Raw genomic sequence first — 27,342 nt, forward strand, 5'->3', positions numbered from 1 at the left:
AGCCTGTTTGCTGACCACGGCCCTAGGGTCACTGGGAACATATACACGTGGGAACACGTGTGGGCACCTGTCTCCACTCTGGGTTGTTGGTGCAAGGCTGCCTGGCTGGGCCCTGCTTTCCTGCAGAAGGCCGACTGCCCTGAGGTCTGAGCAGCCATCATGACAGAGCCCACCTGGGGCTCAGTTGAGAAGGGAAGGAGGGAAGAAGGGAGAGAGGGATGAGGAAGAGGCTGAGAGAGGAGGAGGGAGGGATGAGCAGGTATGGAGAAAGGGATGGGGGACAGAACGGCATGGGAAGGAGAAGTGTGTGGAGGTATGAGAGAGAGAGAGAAAAAGAGAATACCTGAGAGAGAAACTCTTGTAAATCCTCACTCGACTTTTAGGGAGAGTGGAAGAGAGGGAAAGACAGAGAGAAACGTCGATATGAGAGAAACACATCGATTGGTTGCCTCCTGCATGCTCCCTGACCAGGGTCCCGGCCAGGGAGGAGCCTGCAGCCGAGGTACGTGCCCTTGACCGGAATCAAACCCAGGACTCTGGTCCGCAGACTGACGCTCTATCCACTGAGCCAAGTTGGCTAGGGCTGGGAGAGAAACTTTACCAGCTGCTAAACTCCTGCTGAAGTCAGCTAAGGGAACCACAGAGACACCCAGGACTAAGAGCATGTTCCTTGTGATTTTGGAATCTGTGGGAGCGTAGCCCACCTATGGTAATGAGACTGGGGCACACTGGGCGGCACCGGACACATGGGTCACAGCTGGGGACGGAGTGATCCCACCCCACAGCCGATTTCCTCTTTCCTGGGCCCTCTGGTCAGGGAGGGGAGGCTTGGTTCCCAGCAGGCCCGAGGCTACTGCCTTCTCTCTTAAATTCAGGAGTCCCCACCACTAAGGGGTGATGCTCTCAGTGGGAGAGGCTCCCCAAGAATGATGTGGAAACAAGAGGTGTCCTACCCCCCTTTATGTCTCAGGCTCTGGGTCTCATTCCCCTCTAACAAAGTCCGGTGCCCAGTGAATGCTGCTGTCTGTTCCCCATCAATGAAAGAGAATGGAGGCACCAGTTATAGTGTTGGTCTGTCTCTCGGTTTTCAGCTCTATTTATTTTTTTAAATAATGTCTTTTTAAAATAAAATTTTAATTAATTTCAGAGAGGAAGGAAGAGGGAGAGAGAGATGGAAACATCAATGATGAGAGAGAATCATTGATCGCATGCCTCCTGCATGCCTCACATTGGGGATTGAGCCCGCAACCTGGGCATGTGCGCTTGACTGGAATAGAACTGGGACCCTTCAGTCTGCAGGCTGACACTCTTATCCATTGAGCCAAACCGGCTAGGGCTTCTCAGCTCTATTTGTTTTTGTGTTTTTTTTTTTTTTTTTTCTTAAAATATATTTTTATTGATTTTTATACAGAGAGGAAGGGAGAGAGATAGAGAGTTAGAAACATCGATGAGAGAGAGTCAACGATCAGCTGCCTCTTGCACACCCCCCACTGGGGATATGCCCGCAACCAAGGTAAATCCCCTTGACCGGAATCGAACCCGGGACCCTTCAGTCCCCAAGCCGCGCTCTATCCACTGAGCCAAACCGGTCCCGGCTCAGCTCTATTTGAACTTCGTTGCCTGTACCTGGTTTCTACTTGCAGCAGCTCAGTCAGCTGTACGGTCCTATCCCCTTTTCTTCCTTTTTATCTTTTTAAAAATATAATTGCTCTATTGAGATGTAATTCACTCATTTGGTGCGCACCAGACAGTGGTGTTTAGTATATTCACGGAGTTGTATCCCCTTTTCTAAAGACTCAAGACCACTCCAAGCCCTTGTCTTCCTGTAGCTCTCAGAGCCAGCCTTCTCTCTCCTCTGGTGTCACACAGATCCCAACCTCCAGACACATGGCCTTATTGTGGGTACGTTGGCCAGCAGGCACTTCCCACCGTTAAAATATTTAATGTACTCACTCTGCAGGAGCCCAGGACTCCTCAGGTAGCCCCTTTCCCGCTGGCAAGGCCCCATCACGACTCAAGGTCTCTTTATTTATAGCAACATTTTAAAGGCTAAACACAAATAACACTGCAAATTTGCCAACTAACTGCCTGTCTGGCAATGAACCTGCTCAGGACGCTGTGACTATCCTTGAACAATCTTAGTTCTGGACAGATGAGCCTGTCAAGTCCCTGTCCCTTCCTAATGGTGGTTCCCTTCCAGCGAACACACAGGAGTTCTAAACAGACAAAGAAATGAGCCATTACCGGGGTTGGCAAAAGTAGGTTTGCAGTGTGAGTACGGGAAGCACAGAGTTTATTCTTGTATTATTATGTGCTAGTTATTGTATTATTTGTTTGAGCACTTATGAGATTGTACCTCAGTGTACTGTGCCATTGTGACATTCTTTTGAGTTATAAAACTACTACCCTGTTTCCCCGAAAATAAGACGGAGTCTTATATTAATTTTTGCTCCCAAATCTGCGCTAGATCTTATTTTCAGGGGATGTCTTATTTTCGGGGAAACACGGTAGAAGCCCAATTTATGCAAGAATGGGCCTTCCGTTCCCTGGCTGCCAGCACTGCATTTCTGCTCAGGCCCTAGAGCCGCCTCTTTCCACTCTGGCCCTCTTTCCGCTCCAGCCCCGTCTTCTCACACTGCCAGAGGCTTGAGTGGCTGGGGTGGTGCGGACCGCCTGTGTCCTTGCCATGCATGTGCAAATTAACCTGCCAGCTTTGTTGGGTTAATTTGCGTACCTGCTCATGATTGGCCGGTGGGTGTCACAAAGGTATGGTCAATTTGCATCTTTCTCTTTTATTAGTGTAGACTAGAGGCCCCTTGCAGGAAGATTCCTGCAATAGGGCTTCCTGCTGTGATTTATGCTGCCCCACCTGCTTCCCTCCCTTCTCCCTGCCCCGCTTGCTTGCTTCTCCGCAGCTTTGCTCCCTTCTGCAGCGCTTGGCTTCTTTCTAAGCTGTCTTCAGTCTTCGCTCTGGCCTGGATATGCAAATTAACTGCCATCTTGGTTGGGTTGATTTGCATACTTGCCCTGATTGGCTGGTGAGCGTGGCTTGTGGGTGTAGCGAAGGTACGTTTAATTTGCATGTTTCTCTTTTATTAGAGCGGATTGTCATAATTGTAACCTGCACATCTTTTTCGATAAAAACAACTGTAAGCCTGCTTCTGCCCACCCTGGGGAGTGGTGCAGTGGTCAGAAGACCGTAAGACCTGGTGATATTTGAGTAAAGACCTCAGGGAGCGAGGCGTGAGCCCACGGGGCCTGCAGGGAAGGACATCCCAAGCAGAGGGAGTATTAAGTGAAGGGCTCTGAGCGTGCCTGGGGAGCAGCGGGGGGCCTGTGCACACCTGGAGCGGATGGGGTGGCCGGGGGACAGGAGGGCCATCAGATCACCCACTGGGCAGGTCGGGGCACAGACTGGGTTACTCTTTGTGACACAGGGTAAGGGTTTGAAGGGTTTCAGGACGGGAAGAACATGGCCTGATGGGAGTTTAAAGGCTGCTTTGTGGAGCGTGAAGAGAGGAGGCAGAGGTGGGGGCCAGGAGGGCAGTCCGCAGGCTGTCGGGGACCCAGGGGAGGGAAGGTGGTGGCCGAGCTCATTAGAGGGCTAGTTTGGATACAGTTGGAGGCGAGGCGGTTTCAGAGGATTTGCGTGTGGCTCAGATGACGGGTCGGAGGCGAGAGAACTCAAGGATGTCAAGGTTTGGCCTAAGCCACCGGAAGGATGGAGTTGTCACTTCCTGAAATGAGGATTCCTGGGAGGAAATTGAGGGTTAGATTTTGGACATAGTAGGTGTGGGATGCCTATCCGAGTAGAAATCACAGGGATACGAATTAATAATTTAGTGAGGGCCTGTGGAGGGGCTTATGAAGTAGCAGACGGCAGATGGTTTTACTGACATAACTGCAGTAAAGGTAGAAAACCATGCCGTGACGAGGAAGTGAAGCAAGCACAAGGGAGGGTGAGGTGGCTTGTGCTGGGCGGGCAGAGGCCCCTTCCTCCCATCCTGTGGGACGCTGGTGCCCTGGGGGAGCCTTCCTGGGCCCGCAGATGTGTGGCTGCGGGTGTGCCCAGCAGGCTGGGTGGGAGAACAGGGTCTGTGCCTTCCCTCTTGTCCTCAGTGCCTGGCGTCAGATTTGGCACCTGGTAAAGGTTTGGTGGGTGACCCTCCCTCCCTGAGCCCCAGTTCTCCATGTGTAAGAGGCAGAGGTAGACTAGACCAGTGCACTGTGATCAGGTGGGAAGCTTAAAAAATGCAGGGATTGCCATGCTCATTGGTTGAATGTCAACCTATGAACCAGGAGGTCACGGTTCGATTCCCGGTCAGGGCACATGCCTGGGTTGCAGGCTTGGTCCCCAGTGTGGGGAGTGCAGAAGGCAGCTGATCAATGATTCTCATCATTGATATTTCTATCTCTCTCTCTCATCTCCTTCCTCTCTGAAATCAATAATTAAAAAAAAAAAATGCAGGGGTCCATCCAGACCTACTGAGTCAGACTTTCCAGCTGGGAGCTGGGACTGTATTTCAATCACATGTTCTTCTTTTGCAGTCGGTGTGCAGCAGTGTCCCCAGACGGGTGCCCGGGAGCCACCGGACCAGATACCTGCTGAGGCCCCTCCAGCTCCAGTGTCCTGTGAGTCTCGTCAGAGTGCTTGCAGGCTCACTCTCTTGTTGGGACGTGGGATTTCTGGTTGGGGTGGGAGGGTCTGGAGGGGGAGAGGAGAAGCTGCCTCTGGCTGAAGGTGAAGGGCACCCGGGACAGGGCCGTCAGCCAGGGGTTCGGAGAGGCCTTAGGAATCGACCCGGGAGGGCTATGGGACCTTTTCCCAGGTTTGATTCCAGTCAAGGGCACATGCCTGGGTTGTGCTCTCTGGGTTGTGCGCTCGGTACAACGTGCAGGAGGCAGCCAATCAATGATTCCTTCTCATCATTGATGTTTCTCACTCTCTTTCCCTCTTCCTTCCTCTCTGAAATCAATCAATCAATTGCATCAGCTTTGGCATTTAAAATCCGAAACTTATAAATGTTTCTCCTGCTGTTTATGTTGAGCTGCCACTTCCTTTATTAGCTCTGATTTTCCTAGCAAAAGATACCTTACCTCACCTCCGACTGTTTTGAGCGGGTTCCTGAGATTGCTCTGTGCGGAGAACATTGTCTTCTTCTGAGGTAACACTTCTCCGCTTCAAGAGGGAGAAATAGGAGGCTCCCCGCTGTTTTCCCCTGGCACCGCCAGCTCCCCTCCTCCCCCTGCTCTCCCCGCTCCTTAAGGAGACCAGTCCCTCTGCCTTCCTCCTCAATCTTTTTCCTAGATAGTGGGAAAAAGAATGGTGGAGGGGTAGGTGGGAGGGGGGACAAGCTTATAAAGCGAATATCACACAGGGGTTCCCTTGGTATCGGGATGCCAAGTGCTTTCACCGATGCCCAGGAACTTGCCCCTGGTTCTGGGCTCCCGTACTTCCTAGTCCAGGCACAGGCATTCAGCAAGCTACTCTGCCAACCCATATTCTGTATAGGCCTGTGGTCAGCAAACTTCGGCTCATGAGCCACACAAGGCTCTTTGGCCCCTTGAGTGTGGCTCTCCCACAAAACACCACGGCCTGGACGAGTCTATTTTGAAGAAGTGACGTTATAGAAGAAGTTTGTTTAAAAAACGTGGCTCTCCAAAGAAATTGATATTTGGCTCTGTGGACTAATGAGTTTGCCAACCACTGGGACAGTTCCCTTCATTATTATCCACCATAAACAGGCGGCTTTCCGATGGGGCGGCTTTTATTTCCTGTGAACTCTTAACAAGCAGATGTGTTTTGTTGGTCAGAGGCTGGGAGGGCGGCAAGAAAGCAGACCTGCAAACCTGTTGCTCCCCTGGGGCGGTCACAGGTGCACCTCCACCACCACCTGCCTCCCTGCAGTTCTGAGTGTTTTTTCTTTAGTTTCCCATTTAAAGGTTATACAAGCAGTCTATCTGCCCACAAAAAATCTTTTGAAAAAATAACCCACCAGTAATTCTACCGCCCTGTATAATCATTCTCCTCTTTCTTTCTTTTTTTTTTTAAATATATTTTATTGATTTTTTTTTTTTTGCCCCACTCCCTCCCTCCCACACATCCTCTCCCTCCCCAGAGTTTTGTGTCCATTGGTTGTACTTATATGCATGTATAAAAGACCTTCGGTTGATCTATTATCTCCCCCAGATCTTCCTCCCCTCCCCGCTGTAATTTGACAGTCTACTTGTTGATATCATTCTCCTCTTTCTTTTAATCTTAACTCAAACACAGACTTAGTTTTACATCATTATAATCATAGTCTGACATGACAACACTTGGTTGTGTGTTTTTTTTTTTTTTTAACTTAACACTATAAGTAACTTTCCATGTTCCTATGTAGATGTCACAATTAGGATTTTTAAAAATTTGAATATATTGGGGTAACATTGGTTAATAACATTATATAAATTTCAGGTATATAGCTTTATAATACGACATCTGTATATTGCATTGTATGCTCCTCACCCAAAGTATAGCCTTCTCCTGTTATTGTGTATTAGACCCCCTTCATGACCTCCTTGGTGAGAATTAAAAAAAAAAAAGTTAGTGCTGGAGAATGCTCTTCCCTCTGGTAACCTCCATTCTGTTATCTGAATATGAATTTGTTAATTTTTAAAAAGAAATAATTTATTTTCATTCCAGAGAGATAGGGAGGGAGAGATAGAAACATCAATGATGAGAGAAAAATCATTGATTGGCTGCCTCCTGCACACCCCTTACTGGGGATTGAGCCTGCAACCCAGGCATGTGCCTTGACCAGGAATTGAACCGTGACACTCAACCACTGAGCCACAGAGGCCGGGCTGTTTTTGCTTTTTGTTTTATATGCTCCACAGAAGTGAAATTGGGTTCCTGTCCTTTTTTGTCTTCCTTGTTTCACTTAGCATAGGACTCATGATCCGTGCATGTTGTCACAAATGCCAGTGTTTCGTTAATCCTTCTTTGGCTGAGTAGTATTCCACTGTGTACGTGTACCACATCTTCCTTACCCACTCATCCGCGGAAGGACACTTAGTATAATTAGAGTTAAAAAAAAACAAGAAACAACTTACACTGTACATGGATTTTTTGTTTGGTAATCCTCACCAGAGGATACTTTTTCCATTGATTTTTAGAAAAAAGAATGGAAAGGAGGTGGAGAGACAGAGAGAGAAACATCGATGTGAGAGAGACACGTCGGTTGGTTGCCTCCTCCCTGTGTCAGTGAGATGCGGAAGCAGATGCAGGATTCATAGGCTGAGCAGGGGAGGAGGGAGGTGAGCTTTTCTTCCTCTCTCTGGCAGGTGTGAGCTGGCCAGCTCCGAGTTCCACCAAGTGGGAGTGTCCTAGGGATTTCCTAACCTCTGTTGTTAGTTCTGTAGCTCTGCTCCTCCAGATGATGAAGGAAATAGGTGGATTTTCTTTTCCTTGTATATTAAGTTAAAATAAAACCCAAGGCTCCTCCAAAACCGTTCTGGCTGATTTGATAACTATGTGGGCACTTTAAGAGTCACCCTGCCCAGCCAGAATTGGTTTGGCTCAGTGGATAGAGCATCAGCCTGCGGACTGAGGGGTCCCGGATTTGATTCCTGTCAGGGGCATGTACCTTGGTTGCGGGCACATCCTCAGTAGAGGGTGTTCAGAAGGCAGCTGATTGATGTTTCTCTCTCATCAATGTTTTTAACTCTCTATCCCTCTCTCTTCCTCTCTCTGAAAAATCAATAAAATAAAAAAAAAGAGTCACCCTGCTCCTCAGGTTCAGTGGTCTATTCACCAACCAATAACAGTTTTAGTGTGAAAATGAAGGCATTAAGTAGATGCTGACTAGAATAAAAAAATACCCAGGGGATAATATAATTTTCTATCGCGTACTGATGATTGAAATTTATGCAGCAAGAAACCAGAGTTGTGCAAAGCTAGTGACAGCTGCGAGTAAATTAGCAGAACTTATAGCCACGTCACGTATGTGAACCGGAAGCTTTCTGAAGAAGGGAGGTGTGCGGAGCCACGCCTTTTCTCCAGGGGCTGAGTGATTGACTTTGCCAATACCCGTGGCCATGGAGATGATGTCCCCCGACAGGTGGAGGGAGGGTGCTACGCCCGCGCCTCTTGGCCGTGCAGCCAGCCAGGAGCTTCTAGGTGTTGAGGTGTAAGGCCTGCCAGGCTTGTCACTACATATAAACACCCCCCTCCCTGCCTCTCCCTCGGTGTCTCTAGCATTTTGGAAACCCATTGGGGTGAAGCACAAGTGTGTGATTTCCCCTAGTGTGGGGGTTTGTGCGCAGGCGTGCTGGCTGTGTGTGTGTGTGTGTGTGTGTGAGAGAGTGGTGAGTGTGCAAAGTGGGCGGAGTCCCGCAGGAGCCTGGTGACCAGATCTCTCCTCTGTTTTTGTCACAGCCCTCGCCGGCGCCCAGCCATGGGGGACATGAAAACTCCAGATTTCGATGACCTTCTGGCCGCCTTTGACATCCCAGACCCCACCAGCCTCGACGCCAAGGAGGCGATCCAGACCCCCAGCGAGGAGAATGAGAACCCCCTCAAGCCCCCAGGCATGTGTCTGGACGAGAGCGTGTCCTTGTCCCACTCGGGGTCCTCCTCGGACGTGCCCGCCGTGAGCGTCATCGTCAAGAACACCAGCCGCCAGGAGTCCTTCGAAGCGGACAAAGACCACCTCGCTCCCAGCCTCCTGCACAATGGGTTCCGGGGCCCGGACCTGCCTCCGGAGGCCCACAGCCTGGGCCACAACTGCGGGAAGTTTGAGTCCGCTTTCATGAACGGAGACAGCGCCAGGAGCTTCCCGGGCAAGCTGGAGCCTTGCAAGTCAGAGCCGCTGCCCACCTTCAGCCAGTTCAGCCCCATCTCCAGCCCGGAGTCGGAGGATGCCATCAAAGATAACGGCTTCGGGCTGAAGCCCAAGCACTCTGACAGCTACTTCGGGCCCCCTCCCGGGTGTGGGCCTGTGGGGGGCCCAGTGCTGGAGGCTCTGGCCAAGTTTCCGGTCCCAGAGCTGCATATCTTCGATCACTTTTGTAAGAAAGAGCCCAAGCCGGAGCCCCTGGCACTGGGGAGCCCGCCGGAGCATGAGCGGGGGGCGCAGAAGGCGGCGGCGGAGCCCCCCAAGGAGCTGGACGCCAGCCGCTTCTTTGGGGATGCTTTGGACTTCAACAGTCACCCCGGCAACAGTATCACCGAGCCCAAGGGACTGGCCGCCGAGCTCGGCTCCTGCTCGTCCGTGCCCCCGCGGCAGCGGCTGAAGCCGGCGCATTCCAAGCTGTCCTCTTGCGTGGCTGCCTTGGTGGCCCTGCAGGCCAAAAGGGTCGCCAGTGTCGCCAAGGAGGACCTTCCCGGCCACACCAAGGACCCCCCGGGACCCACGAAAGAGGCCTCCAAAGGCAGCCCCAAAATGCCCAAGTCACCAAAGAGTCCCCGGAGCCCTCTGGAGGCCACCAGGAAGAGCCTGAAGCCCTCCGACAGCCCCCGGAGCATCTGCAGCGACAGCAGCAGCAAGGGGTCCCCTTCGGTGGCCGCCAGCTCCCCGCCGGCGATCCCCAGAGTCAGGATCAAAACCATCAAGACATCATCGGGGCAGATCAAACGGACTGTCACGAGGATCCTGCCAGACCCAGACGATCCCAGTAAGTCCCCCGCTGGGTCACCTCTCGGGAGCGCCACTGCCGAGGCCCCAAGCGAGGTGCCCGAGGACGAGGTCGCCGTCCTGCCTGTTGCCGCCGAGCACTCTCCCGAGGCGGGCACAGACGCAGGGAGCCCGCAGGGCGACCGGAAAGGGCTCGAGAGCGTGCCCAAGGCCGGTGAACCTCCGTCTCCCAGCTGTGGCTCTGGGTCCCGGGCCCCGAAGGGGGCCGCCCTGGGCCCCCAGGCGGGCAAGAAGCAGCAGCAGCAGAGCGCCGCCCTGCAGGCGTCCACCCCGGCCTCTGCCAACCTCCTGCCCAAAGCCGTGCACCTGGCCAACCTGAACCTGGTCCCCCACAGCGTGGCCGCCTCGGTCACGGCCAAGTCCTCGGCGCAGCGGCGCAGCCAGCCGCAGCCCACGCAGATGTCGGTGCCCCTGGTGCACCAGGTGAAGAAGGCCGCCCCGCTGGCCGTGGAGGTCTTCAACAAGGTCCTCCACGGCTCCAACCCCGTGCCCCTGTACGCGCCCAACCTCAGCCCGCCCGCCGACTGCAGGATCCACGTGCCCGCCAGCGGGTACTGCTGCCTGGAGTGCGGGGACGCGTTCGCCTTAGAGAAGAGCCTGGGCCAGCACTACGGCCGGCGCAGCGTGCACATCGAGGTGCTGTGCACGCTCTGCACCCAGACGCTGGTCTTCTTCAACAAGTGCAGCCTGCTGCGCCACGCCCGCGACCACAAGACCAAGGGGCTCGTCATGCAGTGCTCGCAGCTGCTCGTCAAGCCCATCTCCGCGGACCAGATGTTCGTGGCCCCGGCCCCGGCCCTGGCCCCCCCAGCCCCCGCGAACTCAGCCCCGCCGCCGGCCCCCGCCCCGGCGCCCCCGCCCGCCCCCTCCCCCAAACACGGCCCCGCCTCGGACAATGCCAGCTCCACCATTCCAGCTCTGCCGCTCTACCCCGACCCTGTGAGGCTCATCCGGCACGGGGTCAAGTGTCTCGAGTGTCACAAGCAGATCCGTGACCACACGGTCATGGCGGCGCATTTCCAGAGGACGGCGGAGAAGACCGAGGGGCTGGTGAGTGACCCTCCCTGTGGCGGCGGGCAGTGGGCCCTGGTCCACATGGGCTCCATGTTGGGCGGGAGAGAAAGGCTCATCGGTGGGGGCAGTGGTAGCATCTTAGTCTTTGAACGAGACGAGGGCTTGATGCTTAGCGACCGGCTTAATAGATGGTGTTTACCGAGAAAAGTGTCCCACCCAGAGCTGACGGGAGCCCTGAAGATTGGGTGAGTCTATATGGACGTGCCCCAAAGTTCACTCAGCTCCCACTCCCGTGGGCTGTCAGGGCCCCTCGTCAGGCCTGGGCGAGGTCTCTGCCGGATGGCGCCTGGTCTCTGGCAGGTGTCCGGGCAGTCCTCCCGGGTGCCCGCAGGACTCGGGGCCGAGGGAGTGTGCCACTGTCCTTCTCAGACTATCCTTTAGCCCTGACCGGTTTGGCTCAGTGGATAGAGCGTCGGCATATGAATTGAAGGGTCCCAGGTTTGATTCTGGTCAGGGGCATGTACGTTGTTGTGGGCACATCCCCAGTGCGGGGTGTGCAGGAGGCAGCTGATAGATGTTTCTCTCTCATCAATGTTTCTAGCTTTCTATCCCTCTCCCTTCCTCTCTGTAAAAAAATCAATAAAATATATTAAAAAAAAAAAAAAGTACCATCCTTGACTGCGTGCTGCCTGCTGAGGACTCAGCTCTTTGTGCAGAACCCACAGTGGGAAGTGCAGCCAGGCCTGCGGCAGGGCTGGCCTGTGGGCCTCTTCCTTCCATGGTGTCCTCAGTCCTCTAGGAAAGCCGCTGCGCCTCTCTGCTCCCCGTTCTTGGTTATGTTTGACGAGATCTGGCTTTATTTAAAAAAAAAAAAAAAAAGGCATCTGTGCTGAGAATACCCTTGGGCACCCTCTGTGCCCGTGGCTGTCTGAGTTAGCAACGCCCTTGGAGAATTGGGGCTCCAGACGCCTCCAGAAGGCTCTTTTCCTCCTCCTCCTCCTCCATGTGGAAGGAGCCTCTACTGACCTAGCCATGCCTGCCCCTCACCAGCTTCCCTCAGCCAGGGCTGCAGAGCCTGGGTGGGCGCAAGTCCAGCAGCTTCTTTTTTTTAAAAAAATATGTTTTTATTGCTTTTAGAGAGAGAAAGGGAAGGGAGAGAGGGGTAGAAACATCAATGATGAGAGAGAGAATCATTGATCGGCTGCCTCCTGCACACCCCCTACTCAGGATCGATCTTGCAACCCGAGCATGTGCCCTGACCCGGAATCGAACCGTGACCTCCTGGTTTATAGGTCAGTGCTCAACCCCTGAGCCACGCCGGCTGAGCCAGTCGCTCTTTTCACTTCGGTTCAGCAGGCGCCTCTGAGCTCTGCACGTGCGTTCCCGGGGCTGAGCTCAGCGGGGCCTGCAGGAGGGCGCCGCGCTTTTCCTCCGGGAGCTCCCGGTGGCACAGCCAGCACAGGAGTGTGTGCTGAGTGTGTGCTGAGCGTGTGCAGAGCGTGTGCAGACGCAGAGCCGGGTTGGAACAGGCTCATCAACATCGTTGCACAAAGTGCCTCAGAGGGACAAGCCATCGTGACGCCACACACGACATTTGAGGTGGAGGAGGGGAGAGGCAGGTAGAGGGACAGCAGTACGTGCAGGCGCCACGTGTGTTTGAGAACGGAGAGCTGTCACCATGAGGCAGCCTCGGGAGCCGGGGGGGGGGGGGGGGGGGGGAATATGGCTGGGCGATGGGGCTTCTGCAGCTCCAAAAGGGAACAGAAGGTAACGAAGGATCGGTTTTGACCTCTCACGTTCACCCCTGTTTCTGTCTGCGTTTTCCTCACGGTGAGTCAGGTGGAGTGTGGCCTCTCCAGCCGTCCCCTCGGGGGGTTTCATGTACCAGCAGGGCTGACTTGGTCCCGGATCGCATCTTCTGAGTCCCGTGACCAGAGCCATTGCCAGTGGAGGTCTGATGTCCGGGCCTCCTTTTTCCCTACACTGTTCTAACACGTGAGGGGAGTCTGGGTAAAGGACCCCCACTGGTGACCTGCTTGTCCTGCATCTTCTCTATGTCATTCTCCTCTAGCAGAAAGGAGGGGAGGGAGCACCCAGAAGGGCTGTCAGGCCTCTCTCAGCCTTGTTCTAATCCCTCAAAACCTCATGCCTGTAGAAGTGCCTCTGAGTCTCTCAGAAAGGGTAAGGCTTGAGCTCTGGGATCAAAACTAGCCTGGATGCCCTAACCAGTGTGGCTCAGTGGATAGAGCTTCAGCTTGCAGACTCAAGGGTCCCAGGTTCGATTCTGGTCAAGGGCATGTACCTGGTTGTGGGCACATCCCCAGTGGGGAGTGTGCAGGAGGCAGCTGATTGATGTTTCTCTCTCATCATTGTTTTTGACTCTCTAACCCTCTCCCTTCCTCTCTGTAAAAAATCAATAAAAAATATTAAAAAAAAACTAGCCTGGACAGCTTTGGATCTGGGTTTCCCAGAACAGTGCCCTAGCTTCGGTCATGTCCAGGGCAGGGGGTAGGTGGACGGCGGGGCGGTGGGGGGACCCCTCTACTCCCGGGTTGTTGAGTGACTGCAGGACAGCATGTGTAGGCCTTCTGTCTTCTTCCTGCGGGATTGCCCCTGAACCCATCTGCCTCCCTGTGCAGTGGCTGGCGGGGTCCTTCCCCTGACATTCCAAGCCATGCTGCTGGCGAGGATGTCAGCACAGAGACAGTTTCTTCCTGTTCTTAATGTCATTATCATATCTCACTAAATCAATAACAATTCCTTAACATGTCCTCATATAGGGCCATATTCAGATTTCCCCTTTTATGACAAAACTTGTCTTAGAACCAGGATCCCAACAGGGACCACTTTACATTTGCTAATGAGCCTTTCAAACTTTCCGTCTAGAGCAGTACCTTGTCCCACCCACTGGATCGGACCCCCCTTTGTGGAGGAAACTGGGCCATGTGTCCAGAGGGTTTTCCAGGACAGTCCTGAGTTTGATTGCTTCCTGAGAACTTTCCAGGATAATTTTGTCTTTGCCTGATTGCTTCCTCCGATAATTAACTTGTTCTTTTTCAATCCCACGCTTTGCAGACTAGACATTGGCAGTGAAAACTCCATTAGGTTCGGGGTCAGTGCTGAGGAGGGGAGTCCCATGTCCTTCACATTTCATGACTTCAGGGAGGAGGTGTAAAGTGTCTGATTGTCTCTGTTTTTTTGTTTTGTTTGTTTTTTATTAAATATATTTATTGATTTTTTTTTTTTTTTTTTACAGAGAGGAAGGGAGAGGGATAGAGAGTTAGAAACATTGATGAGAGAGAAACATCCATCAGTTGCCTCCTGCACACCCCCTACCGGGATGTGCCCGCAACCAAGGTACATGCCCTTGACCGGAATCGAACCTGGGACCCTCTGTCCATTGAGCCAAACCAGTTTGGGCTGATTGTCTTCGTTTTAATGATGCAAACCTTAGGGGGGATTTAGACAGTGGCTTCTTGATCCCTTCATTGTAAAGTTCTCTATCTTTTACCTAATGATTTTAATATCCAATGCTTGCTGCTTGAGTCACTAATATTATACTATTTGCAGAAAGGTGTTTTTCTAATGTTATTCTTTCTTTTTGTTTATTAGCTGGGATCCCTTATGCATTATCTTTCCCTCTTCTACTGGGACTGATTATTATAGTTTATGTTGGAAAACGGGGTAAATACGTAATTTGTTTGCCTTGGTTAACAGTTTTCACAGTAGTGAGTTGATACCCTAAAGATCTCCAATAGTGTTTTAAGGGTCCCTTCTCTGTTTTTTTTTTTTTTTTTTTTTAATTGTGGCAAAATTCACATAAAATTAACCATCCGAGTAAGTTTTTAATGTGTAGTTCTGTAGCATTGAGTGCATTCACATTCTTTTGCAATCAGTTTCCAGAACTCTTCATCTTGCAAAATGGCAACTCTTTCCCCATTGAACAGCATTTCCTCCTCCGTCCCCCTCCAGCCCTTGGCAACTTCCTGTCTCGATGAATCTGACTACTCTAGGTACGATCGTACGATCCCACTTAGATGAGGTACCCACCTAGAGTAGTCAGATATTTTTTGGGTTTTTTGGTGACTGGCTATTTTACTCAGCATAATGTCCTCTATGTGTCAGAATCTCATTCCTTTTTAAGGCTGAATGATATTCCACTATACGTAAACACCACATTTTGCTTCTTCATTTGTTGATGGACACTTGGGTTGCTTCCGCCTTTTGGGTATTGCGAATAATGCCACGAACATGGGTGTACAAATACCTTTTGGAGATCCTGATTTCAATTCTTTCAGGTACATACTACTCAAAAGTGTAATTGCTGGATCATATGGGAGTTCTTTTAAATATATTTTATTTTTCACAGAGAGGAAGGGAGAGAGATAGAGAGCCAGAAATGTTGATGAGAGAAACATCGACCAGCCACCTCCTGTGCCCGCAACCAATGTACATGCCCTTGACCGGAATTGAACCTGGGACCTTTCAGTCCGCAGACAGACGCTCTACCACTGAGCCAAACCGGTTTCAGCTGAAATTTTTTCTTAAATCAAATCAAAAGTTCCCTTTACTTTCTACCCCCCCTCCCCCCCGGAATTTATTTGTAGAAAGAGCTGGGTTTGTCCTGTAGAGGCCCCCCCCATTCTGGATTTTGCTGATTAAAGCAGAGATCCTGCCAAAGCTGGTTTGGCTCAGTGGATAGAGTGTCGGTCTGTGGACTGAAGGGTCCCAGGTTCGATTCTGGTCAGAGGCATGTACATTGGTTGCGGGCACATCCCCAGTGGGGGGTGTGCAGGAGGCAGCTGGTCGATGTTTCTCTCTCATCGACGTTTCTGGCTCTCTATCTCTCTCCCTTCCTCTCTGTAAAAAAAATCAATAAAATATATATTAAAAACAAACAAACAAACAAAAACAAGCAGAGATCCTTTTCTGTCCTCCCTAACGACTTGTCCTTCTGCACAACTCCTCAGACCCAGGTCACTTCCCTCCCACCCCACCCCCACCCCCCCCCCCCACCCCCCCCCCCCGCCATCTGACTTCTCCAGATGTGGGCACCTCCTCCCCTGGCTGTCTGGGCTCCTCCCAGTAGGACTTCAGTGAGTCTGGCTGTAGGTTCCTTTCCTTGATTCCACCCCTGCCACCCGGAGTGGGTAGACAGGGCTGAGGACATGGAAGCTGGCGAGGCCCCCCAGTCAGCGTGCCCTCGGGGCTTCCGCAGGCAGTCGGGGCACGCTCCGGTCCCCGCAGGAAGCCACCGAGCCACCTGACAAGGTGTTGAGTAGGAGCCAGCTCTGCCAAGCCAGGGTGAGGACCGACCTGGCGAGTCTGGCAGTGAAGTGAGACCTTAGATTTCCAGAAGGGCCTCAGGCCTCTGGGGAGGAAAGCTGGCCCTCCGCCAAGCCCGAGGGAAGAGACGCATAGCCCTCGCGCAGGACTAATCGGGCAAACAGGGCCAGGTCTGTCTGTGACTAACAAGATAAGGCTTGCTAGGGTCAATATCAACACTTTAAAAAAATAGACGTTGCCAAAACCGGTGTGGCTCAGTGGATAGAGTGTCGGCCTGAGGACTGAAGGGTCCCGGGTTTGATTCCGGTCAAGGGCATGTACCTTGGTTGCAGGCACATCCCTAGCAGGGAGTGTGCAAGAGGCAGATGATCGATGATTCTCTCTCATCGATGTTTCTAACTCTCTATCCTTCTCTCTTCCTCTCTGTAAAAAATCAATACAATAAAAAAAAAATATATGATGTTTTTAAAATTGATTTCAAAGGGGTGGGGAAGAGAGAGAGAGAGAGGCATCAATGATGAGAAAGAATCATTGATCGGCTGCCTCCTGCACACCCCCTACCTGGGATCAAGGCCGGAACCCTGACTGGGAATGGAACTATAACCTCCTAGCTCATGGGTTGACACTCAACCCCTTGAGCCACACTGGCTGGCTGGTATCAACATGCTTAATGAGGTCTGGGGTGTCAGGCACCCTAAGAGAATAGTTGCAGGGGGTGGAGGGTCATTCTGACCCATGCCCTGGGGAAGCCAGGCAGCCGTGGTGGGAGAGCCACGGCCTCCGGCACCCACGTGAACCGTCTTCTCCGTGTTCTCTCCTAGACGTGCCCGGTGTGCCAGATGCTGCTGCCCAACCAGTGCAGCTTCTGTGCCCACCAGCGGATCCACACGCACAAGTCCCCGTACTGCTGTCCGGAGTGCGGCGCCCTCTGTCGCTCTGCCTACTTCCAGACCCACGTGAAGGAGAACTGCCTGCACTATGCCCGCAAGGTGGGCTACAGGTGGGTGCCGCCCGGCTCGCCGGCCCGTCCGGGGGTTGCCCTGGGGCCGGGCCTTCTCCTGGCCCACAACTTGCCCCTGAGCTTGGCCTTCAGAGTCCCGGGCTCCAGCCTAGCCAGACAGGCACGCTGGTCGGTACGTGTTCTAGAGAGCAAGAAGCGTAAGGGGGAGAAGAATACGGAGTTTACAACAATTAAATGTTAGCAAAAATCGCTTCCAAGGGGAAGCTATAACATTCACTTTGTCGGCTTGGTTCTTTAAAAGATGCTCATTCAGCTTGCTCACGGGGTTACGGTGTTTGGCATATGAAATGGAAAGCACTGTTTCAATGATACTTTTACTGACTGCGGCACTCTGAGATGTTCCCACTTCTCGTCAACAAACGGAGCGGCGAGACTCCAAACTCGAAGGGCTCTGGAGTGTTCGTGTTGATTCGTTTTTGTCAGCTTGTGAGAAGCAAGTGACACCTGAGAAAGGCAGAAATGGTCGGCCTCAGAGTAAGAGCAAGAAAAGTCTATTTGAGACTGCATCGCCTCCACTGTGTCAGACATATATAATAAGGTGACCGCTTTTGGCGGGACAGTCCCGATTTTTAACCATTTGTCCCGCATCCCGCAGCGTTTTAAAAAAGGACAAATAGTTGAAAATCGGGATCTGGTTACCTTAATATATAAGCATGAAATCATTTTCAGGCCCTGGCTGGTTTGACTCAATGGATGATGGAGCATTGGCCTGCGGACTGGGGGGTCCCGGGTTTGATTCTGGTCAGGTGCACGTGCCCGGGTTGTGGGCTCGATCCCTAGTGAGGGACTTACAGGAGGCAGCCGATCCACCATGATTCTCTCTCATCATGGATGTTTCTATCTCTCCCTTTTCCTTCCTTTCTGAAATCAATAAAAATATTTTTTTTAAAAAAGTCATTTTCAGGGAAAAGAACAGGGGAAACTCCCTCCAAAGCTCACTGATCTCTAACTTGCACATCGCCCCCATCAGTTCTCCTGTGCTGGCTTTCTGCATTTGGGAGTTTCTGCATTTCCTGGTTTATTGGATCCCTTTCACTCCTGAAACTTAATTTTGCCCAAATTTAGTAAGGTTTTCTTTCTTTTCTTTAGTATTTTAAAAAAAATTATTGTTTTTAGCTCATTTAACTTTTCTTTAGTTCTTATTATTGTCTTTAGTATTGGGCCAGACACTGAAGATATAAAAATGATTAAGACTCATCCCCTGAGCTCCAGGGGGCTTCAGCCTGGTAGGTTATAAACATGGACGCAGAAATTGTAACTCGGAGTGGGAAGTCCCATAGGGAGGAGCGGTCCAGGAAAACTTGGGAGAGGGAATATCAGGAGGTTTCAGACAGAAGGAAGGGAGAGTGTGTCTGGACCAAGGGTATGGGCGGGACACCAGCACACACACAGGGTTATGGGAAGGGTTATTTCTGCTGAGGTGGGTCAGGATGAATGGGGGAGAGGTGAGCAGTGAGACCCAGATTGGTAGGGGTCAGGCCTTGCACAACCTTGCATTCCTTGGTAAACATTTGGTCTTTATCCAGCGGACTGCTGATTGGCTGGAAAGTTTCTGGGAAGCTGACACCTTATGTTAAAGGGGGTGGAGGCTGGAAACTGTTTGAGAAGCAAGTGTGACGGTCCAGGGGGCATGCTGAGGGCTTCAGCTCAGGCCTGGACTTGGGCCGGAGGGAAAGTAGAGCTGAGAGAAATTCAGGAAGTGTAAGCGTCAGGGTTCGATGATAGCTTGTGCCGGGGGTGAGGACTGGAGGGTTAGTGATGACTTTAGTTTTCTACTTGCGATAAGCATTTCCAGATGAAGGCTCATTTCTTTGCATGTTATGGAGAACAGAGATTCTAAAGAGAAACGAAACAGCCAGAGAGGTGGTGTGGAGCCCTGGCCGCCATGTTGCAGAAGAGGGGTTGGCAGCCTCCCAGGCTAGGTTTTAAACCAAACACCTGAGGAGTGTTTTCGCGTGTCCTGCAACATAAATCCCGTGCTAACTGTGACTAAGGTGCGTGCTGCTGCTTCCGAGATCCAACCAGTAGACATGCAGTCAACACTGAGATTTTTCACTTTGAATCTGTCCACGTGGATTAATGGAGCTTTTTGTTTTCTAATTCTTTTATTTACTTTCTTATATAAGAATAAAAGGAAACAGTTTGAAAAGCAATTTAGTTTTTCAAGGCTTTTTGTAAGAAATGTCAGCTAAAATTTAGTGAGAGTCAGCGATGAATTCTGGAAGGATTACTGAATATGACAGACATTAAAATCTCCAATGATCGAAAAAAAATAATAGAATACTCCCAAATTTATATTTTCACCCCCCCCCCCGAAAAAAAATCTCCAATGATCTGTTATTGCATTCCAATGACATACACACTAATACACTATTCATTACAGTTAAGACTTTCTGTTATTAATTTACTAGAGGCCCGATGCACGAAAATTCGTGCACGAGTAGGCCTTCCTTCCCCCGGCTGCTGGCACCGCCAGCTTCCCTCCTGCAGGCACCCGGGACCCGGGCCAGCTTACCCCCCCCCCCCCCCCCCCCGGCTTTGTCAGGAAGGACGTCCGGAAGATGCCCGGTCTAATTGTCTAATTAGCATATTACCCTTTTATTATTATAGATTTTTTGGTAACAGCTTTTTTTTTTTTTTTTTTTTTTAATATATTTTATTGATTTTGTACAGAGAGGAAGGGAGAGAGATAGAGAATTAGAAACATCGATGAGAGAGAGTCATCGATCAGCTGCCTCTTGCACAACCCCTACTGGGGATATGCCCACAACCAAGGTACATACCCTTGACCGGAATCGAACCCGGGACCTCTCAGTCCCCAAGCCGACGCTCTATCCATTGAGCCAAACCGGTTTTGGCAGATTTTTTGGTAACAGCTTTATTCAGATATAACTTACATAGCACACAGCTCACCCACTTAAAGTGTCCAATCTCATGATTTTCAGTATATTCAGTTATATATTCATCCCAAAAATCTCTATAGTCACTATTTTCCCACCGCCCACCCCCCAGGCCATAAACAACAACCAATTTACTCTCTGTCTTATAGATTTATCTTAGACATTTTATATGGATGGATCATATAATATGTGCTCTGAGCATAGTATTTTCAAGATTCATCCATGTTGTAACATATATACATATTTCATTCTATTTTATGGCTGAATGATATCCTGTTGGATGTAAATACTGCATATTGTATATCCATTTGTCAGCTGATAGGCACCTTTTGGCTATCACGAAAAAATGCTGCTAATGAATATTTATGTACGAGTTCTTATGTAGATACATGTTTTCAGTTTTTGTGGGTACATACCTAGGAGTAGAATAGCTGGAGTGAGAAAGGGGGGAAGGAGGGTGGGGGAGAGAGAGTGAGGTGGGGAGGAGGAGAGAGAGAGAGAGAGAGAGAGAGAGAGAAAACATTTATACATTGATGAGTTTCCTTCCATATGCCTCTACTGGGAATCGAACCCGAAACCTAGGGATGTGAACTGACCAGAAATCGAACCCGGGACCTGCTGGTGAGGGGACGATGCTCCAACCAATTGAGCCGCCTGGCCAGGACTCAGTTTAACTTTTTGAGCAACTGCCAGACTGTTTCCCAGAGCGGCTGTACCATGTTTACCTAACCACCAGCAGTGCACGAGGGCTCTGCTTTCTCTATAATACATCCTCGCCAACATTCGTTCTGACTTTTGATTCTAGGCATCCTTTTTTTTTTTTTACCACTCCCTCCCTTTTCCACCCCCACCAATTTCTCTTAGCCAGGCCCCAGTTTTTGGTTTGCAGACGAATATCCTCTGGCCAATGGGGGGAGGGGGGGTTTCTCCCCGCTTCTCTACCAGGTGTGGCCTGGTTTTGGGGGGCCCTGGGCGACGGCATTATGGCAGGCTCTCAACATGTGCGAGTGAAGGATGGAAAGTGAAGCGACAGAACTGTAGGATAGTTTTTGGGGCACCCTCTGAAAGATGAAACAGAGGGCCTGAGACCAGGAGACCAGGACACAGGCTTTATTGGGGAGAAGACCCCTGCGGGCTGCCCTCCAGAGGGGAAAGAGCATATGTTCAGGGGTGGACACGCCTTTTGAGGGGAGGAAAAGGAAGGGGCGGGCTTAGGGCACTCAGCACACGCTGATTGGTGGTTTCATGTAAGGCACATGATTAGGGACCTAGGCACTTAAGAATCGGGGGCTTAGGGTATTTGGCAGGTGTTTCAAGGTATAGTCCATATAAGGTGCCTGCTCAGGTGCTCAGGAATGTCCGCGCCGCAGGTACAGGTTACATCATTCTCCCTCCATCAGCGGGGGGAAGGGAGGACCTATCACCCGCCTTCTCCGATGAGTGGCGGTGTGACCGTGAGTCCCAACACGGCTCTGTTCTTGTCCCCTGTCCCTCCTTTTCCAGGACCTTCTCTGGATCTAACCACTCCTCCCCGCCCCCTGTCATTCAGGTGCATCCACTGCGGGGTCGTCCACTTGTCCTTGGCCTTGCTGAAAAGCCACATCCAGGAGAAACACTGCCAGATTTTCCACAAGTGTGCTTTCTGCCCCATGGCCTTCAAGACAGCCAGCAACACCGCGGACCACAGCGCCACCCAGCACCCCACCCAGCCCCACAAACCCTCCCAGTGAGTGCAGCCGCAGGGCCAGCAGGCCCGGGGGCAGAGCCCAGCGGCCTGGGTGCCGTAGGGGAAGGTGTTGGGTCCGACTGGGAGCCGGGGCTAGCGGCAGAGATGTCTGGAGTCCAGCGAAGACATTCCGAGACCCGGGGCAGATCCAGAGTCCACTGGCTCAGAGTAGTGCTTCCCCAGGCCCCACCCCGGTTCAGAGAGAGCGGAGACGGGGTGGAGGGCCGCGCGGTTCTGCCCACAGCTCTGGCCACCTCATGCCCTGGGGCTTGTCCCGCAGGCTCATGTACAAGTGCTCCTGCGAGATGATCTTCAACAAGAAGAGGCACATGCAGCAGCATTTCTACCAGAACGCCAGCCAGGCACAGGTGGGCGTGTTCAAGTGCCCCGAGTGCCCGCTCCTGTTCCAGCAGAAGCCGGAGCTGATGCAGCACGTCAAGGTGGGTGGCCTTGGGGGAGGAGGCCGAGAGGAGGGGAGGAGGGCGCATGCCTCAGGCCTTGGGGGAGGGGGGGCTGACTCTGTGCCTCCTTCCCCTCCCCAGTCAGTAACCGCTCTCCCCACCCCCAGAACAAGCACGGCGTTCCCCGAAACGTGGAGGAGCTGTCAAGCCTCCAGTCGTCAGCAGACACGTCCTCCAGCCGCCCCGGTTCTCGAGTCCCCACAGAGCCCCCCGCCACCAGCGTGGCTTCTCGGGGCAGCTCCCTGCCGTCCGGCCGCTGGGGCAGGTCCGAGGCCCATCGCAGGGCTGAGGGCAAGCCCCGGCTGAGGAGCACCGGCTGGACCTGCCAGGAGTGCCAGGAGTGGGTCCCCGACCGGGAGAGCTACGTGTCCCACATGAAAAAGAGCCACGGCCGGGTGAGCGCCGTCCTGGGTCACAGGGTCGTGCCGGGTTCTCTGGATTCTCGCCTGTGGGGTCAGCGGCCCCTCACATGGCCAACCCCTTAGGGTTCCTGGTGCCTTGGGCAGGGTGGGTTCCACAGATGTTGAGGTCTGTGGGGCATCCTTTCGGCCCCTGTCGTCTGAGAAGGGGGGCACACCCAGAACTCTCTCCTGTAGTTTTTTTTTTTTTTTTAAATATGTATATTTTATTGATTTTTTACAGAGAGGAAGGGAGAGAGATAGAGAGCTAGAAACATCAATGAGAGAGAAACATTGACCAGCTGCCTCCTGCACACCCCCAACCGGGGATGTGCCTGCAACCGAGGCACATTGCCTCTGACGGGAATCGAACCTGGGACCTATCCACTGAGCCAAACCGGTTTAAGCTCCCCTGCAGTTCTGATGCTCCGCTTTCTGTGACCCGCAGACGCTGAAGCGGTACCCGTGCCGGCAGTGTGATCAGTCCTTCCACACCCCCAGCAGCCTGCGCAAACACATCCGCAACAACCACGACACTGTCAAGAAGGTCTACACGTGTGGGTGAGTCTCCGCGGGGAAAGCCAGGGGGTCTGAGGCCTGGAAAGACTCTCCATGGCGTCTCTCTATTCTTTTTAAAAAAAATATTTTATTTATTTTTTACAGAGAGGAAGGGAGAGAGATAGAGAGTTAGAAACATCTATGAGAGAGAGTCATCGATCAGCTGCCTCCTGCACACCCACCCCTGGGGATGTGCCCACAACCAAGGTACATGCCCTTGACCAGAATCGAACCTGGGACCCTTCAGGCCGCAGGCTGACGCTCTGTCCACTGAGCCAAACTGGTTTCGGCCGTTTCTCTATTCTGAGATCAGCAATCAAAGGCAAGAGAGAAGCATGGGAAAGTGCTGTGGCTATTTCAGAAATCAGGGCAGGTCAGAACCAGCTCCCAGAACCTGGGGGCTTCTGAGGCCTCCCCCCTCCCTCTCCCCGAGCCCCGGCTGCACTGCCGGTCAGTGGGGAAGGGCCCTGGGGCTTACGAGGAGCGGCAGTGAGCCTGTGAGCCCGGCAGCTCCACCTGCCTGTGCTCCGGCACATGCGCTGGCCTCATGCCGACCACCAGCCCAGCACCTGGACTCCTGGGCAGTGGTACCAGGCAGCGCAGGGTAAGCTCACGGCCGAGGGCCGGGGGGCACATTCTGACATGCTGTTGTCAGTCACCGCGGTGGGCTCGCTGCCTAGAGTGCTCTGGGGAGCACCCAGCACTCCCTGCCAGCCCGAGGACCCCCCAGCCCGCTCTCTGTCTGCTCCAGACTCCGCCCGGGAGCCAGACGCAGCGCCAACCTCTGCCTGCCCGCCTGGCATCTCACCCCATTTCACTGGCCGTCCTTCCGCAGGTATTGCACAGAGGACAGCCCCAGCTTTCCTCGGCCCTCCCTCCTGGAGAGCCACATCAGCCTTATGCACGGCATCAGAAACCCTGATTTGAGCCAGACGTCCAAAGTCAGACCTTCGGGCGGACATTCCCCGCAGGTGAGTGCGGGGCCTTGTCCGCCAGAGCAGCTTGCTCAGTGGGACCCGGTGCCGGAGGGGAAGGCCACGGGGCGCCCGTTGGTCACTGTGGCCGTGTCTCCACAGCCCTGCAACTCCCCTCAGTGTGGGCCGCTCTGAGCCAGTGTGACCCCAGCTGGGGCTGCACACAAGGGAAGGACAGGGACAGAGACCCGCCAGGCGACGCATTGCCTCTTGGTCCTGCTGCTTCCCTGCCGCTGGGAGCCCTTCCTTCGGGGTGGGGTGGCTCAGTGATGGGGGAGCTTCCACCTGCTCCTGCCCTACCCCCACTTCTGCACTGGTGGTGGGACCTGCTCTCCTGGACCCTTGTTCTATGTTGTTTGCTTGTTTGTTTATTTTAAATATATTTTTATTGATTTCAGAGAGGAAGGGAGAGGGAGAGAGAGAAACATCAACGATGAGAGAGAATCATAGATGGGCTGCCTCCTGCATGCCCCCTGTTGGGGATCGAGCCTACAATCCAGGCATGTGTCCTTGACCGGAATCAAACCCGGGACCCTTCAATCCACAGGCTGACACTCTGTCCAATGAGCCAAACCAGCTCGGATTGGGCTCTTGTCCTGTGACCTTGTCCCTGTTCCAGGCCCGTTTTGGTGAACTTCAGGGGTGGCCTGGCCTTCCCTTCACTGTAGCCTCTTCCCACGCTGTGATGGGGGTGTGCCTCAGAGGAACTGGCACCCCTGGGGAGCTGAGAGCTCCTGGAGGCCCAGGACCGTCCTTCTGGGCTGTTCAGAGAAGGCCTCTCGCCGATCAGCCAAGGCCCTTGCCCACATGGCAGGTGGGGTGTTGGCGTTTTGGCAGCATCTGTCTGCGATTAAAATGCAACCCCTCCACTGCCCTCCAAAAGCACCCCCCTTGATGCAGCCAGTCGGCTTCTTGGATTTATCTGTCCCGGTGTCTCTGGCCTTGGGCACCAAGAAGTGTGTTCAAGAATGTTCCCTGCAGCACTGTGTGCATGACAGACGGCACGTGACTGCATGCCCGCCAGCGGGGACTGCTCTTCCCCACAGTGGGCCGCACGCTGCTGTTAGGAGAGCGTGACCCCTGTCTCAGCCTCATGGAGACAAGCGCCAGGCATGTTGAGCCGTGAAAAGAACAGGGCGGAGGCAAGCAATGCTATCATGGTGTAGAAGAGCAGCTTTGTTTTTTTATATTTATTTTTTAAAATACATTTTTATTGATTTTTTTACAGAGAGGAAGAGAGAGGGATAGAGTTAGAAACATTGATGAGAGAGAATCATCGATCGGCTGCCTCTTGCACACCCCCTACTGAGGATGTGCCCATAACCAAGGTACATGCCCTTGACCGGAATCGAACCCGGGACCTTTCAGTCCGCAGGCCGACGCTCTATCCACTGAGCCAAACCGGTTTCGGCAGAGCAGCTTTGTCTTTGTGTACGTGTAGACTATCTCTTGGAGGAGCCCCAGAGCCCGGGCGATCTGGCGATCTCTGGAGAGCAGGCCTGGGGCGTGGGCCGGAGGGCTGTGATCTCTGTGCCCTTCCTGTATCTTCGGAATGTCGTGTCCCAGCAGACGGCACATTTAAAACAAAACCCCCAGCCGAACCAAAGTCAAACAAGCGCTCGGGGCCGGGGTGACCCTGGCCTGGCGGGAGACTCTGCGGGGCCTTGGGCTGCCCGGGGCGTGGTCGGGGCGCGTGTCTGACGCCGTGCCCCTTTCAGGCGAACCATCTGAAGAGGCGGGTCAGCGGGGCGGAGGAGGACGCTCCCGGCCCCGACCCCGGCGAGGCCGCCCCCTCCGCCAAGAGGCCCAAGCCCCTCTTCCAGTGCGCGAAGTGCAGCTTTGCCACGGACTCGGGGATCGAGTTTCAGAGCCACATACCTCAGCACCAGGTGGACAGCTCCACGGCCCAGTGTCCCTTCTGCGGCCTGTGCTACACCTCCACCGGCTCCCTCAGCCGCCACCTCTTCATCGTCCACAAGGTGCGAGACCAGGAGGACGAGGAGGCGGCGGCCGAGGCAGCGGAGGAGGCGGCCGAGCCGGAAGAGGGCTCTGGGGAGGAGGTATCCGTGGAGACCAGGGAAAACGGACTGGAAGAATGTACCGGCGAGCCTTTGCCGGGCGACCCGGAGGCCAGGAGGTCGCCGGGCTCGGCCCCCGAGGAGGACATTGTCCGAGACACTCGGAGTCCACCGCTGGCCTCTCAGGACCGGGACAGCCACGCACCGTCCCCGCAGGTGTGACCGGAGGCCGGGTGGTGCCGTGGGTGCCGCACCCGCCGTGCGGACAGCGGGAAACAGGAGGCCCTGCCCTGCGTGCGTGGCAGGCTGTGCCCTGGAGCGGTGTCTGCCCGCCCTGAGCTGCGGGAGCTGGGCGTGCCCCGGCCCCAGGAGATGCGGGGCTGCCCGGGACCCTCACAGATCTGAATTTCTGTTATTTATGGCTTTGTGCTGCTTCTCAGAACCCCAACTCCTGTCTGTGTCCTCCCAGCCAGTGCTGCCCGCTCCGCTTGGACCCCCTCCGCAGCTGTGCTCTTCCGGGGGGCTCCCCACCCGCTGCCTTTAGCTGGGGGCCTCTTCCCGGCGCTCCGGACCTCTGGGCGGACTGAGCCTGAGAACGGGGATGGAGGGGGCCACCTCGCCCATCCTCCCTGCCTTCTCGGGCTCTTCCCCCCAGGGTGGCCCCGGAGAACTGGCCGTCCCGCTGGCTCTCCGCGGGGGTGGGAGACGCTCCGCAGCACACCTGCTCGGGCCCAGGCAGGCAGGCAGGCACCGAGGGCGGACCCTTCAGAAGGAACCTTGTCCGCGGCCGCCCTGCCTCTCCCGACCAGGGCGTTGGGGGCCCACAGACGTTGGGATATTTGTATTCTTGCTCCTGTGCCATTAGAGAGGCTGCTGCCCCAGGCAGGCCGGCCCCTCCTCCTCCTGGCTACACTCATGTTGCTCAGACTATATTTCAAATAAAAATCTTCTTACCATGCAGGTGGGCTCTTGTATTCCTCTCCAGGTGAGCCTGGCCCCACCCTGCTCCCCCCCGAGGGTCTTCCCAGACGCCCCTCATGTCCCATTGCTGCAGGAGAGCTGTGTCCCCCTGTCCACAGGGTCTCTAGACTCTGGAGCTGTGATTGGGACACCGGGAGCCTCGGACTTCTGACTCTGCAGAGACAGTCTGAGGGGGTGAGGGAAGGTCTCAATGCCGGTCAAGAGTCACCTTCAAGGTCTCCCCTGGGCTCGTGGCATTGGCTTGTGGGCCAGTTGGAATTTTCTGGGCACGTCCCTCTCTCCTCCAAATGGATTTTCAACCTAAGAGAAGCCTTCACTGGAGGGAGGA

At 53.6% G+C, this 27,342-nt stretch overlaps 1 protein-coding gene across 5 annotated transcripts in view; it reads left to right on the plus strand.

The window, feature by feature from the left end:
- Window positions 1–26,993, plus strand: part of ZNF592 (zinc finger protein 592) — a 44,762-nt gene extending 17,769 nt beyond the window's left edge. For all 5 annotated transcript variants that reach the window (XM_084869039.1, XM_084869037.1, XM_084869040.1 and 2 more), the window contains 9 exons: window positions 4,549–4,632; window positions 8,420–10,727; window positions 16,799–16,977; window positions 21,448–21,624; window positions 21,905–22,064; window positions 22,193–22,480; window positions 22,932–23,044; window positions 23,877–24,012; window positions 25,734–26,993. In XM_084869039.1, the coding sequence (XP_084725165.1) occupies window positions 8,439–10,727; window positions 16,799–16,977; window positions 21,448–21,624; window positions 21,905–22,064; window positions 22,193–22,480; window positions 22,932–23,044; window positions 23,877–24,012; window positions 25,734–26,255 (3,864 nt within the window). In that variant the 5' untranslated portion in view covers window positions 4,549–4,632; window positions 8,420–8,438 and the 3' untranslated portion in view covers window positions 26,256–26,993. The remainder of the gene's footprint in view (window positions 1–4,548; window positions 4,633–8,419; window positions 10,728–16,798; window positions 16,978–21,447; window positions 21,625–21,904; window positions 22,065–22,192; window positions 22,481–22,931; window positions 23,045–23,876; window positions 24,013–25,733) is intronic.
- Window positions 26,994–27,342: the final 349 nt, after the last annotated feature.

Source organism: Pipistrellus hanaki (genome assembly GCF_964339955.1).
Source record: "Pipistrellus hanaki genome assembly, chromosome: 21".
NCBI classification, from domain to species: domain Eukaryota; kingdom Metazoa; phylum Chordata; class Mammalia; order Chiroptera; family Vespertilionidae; genus Pipistrellus; species Pipistrellus hanaki.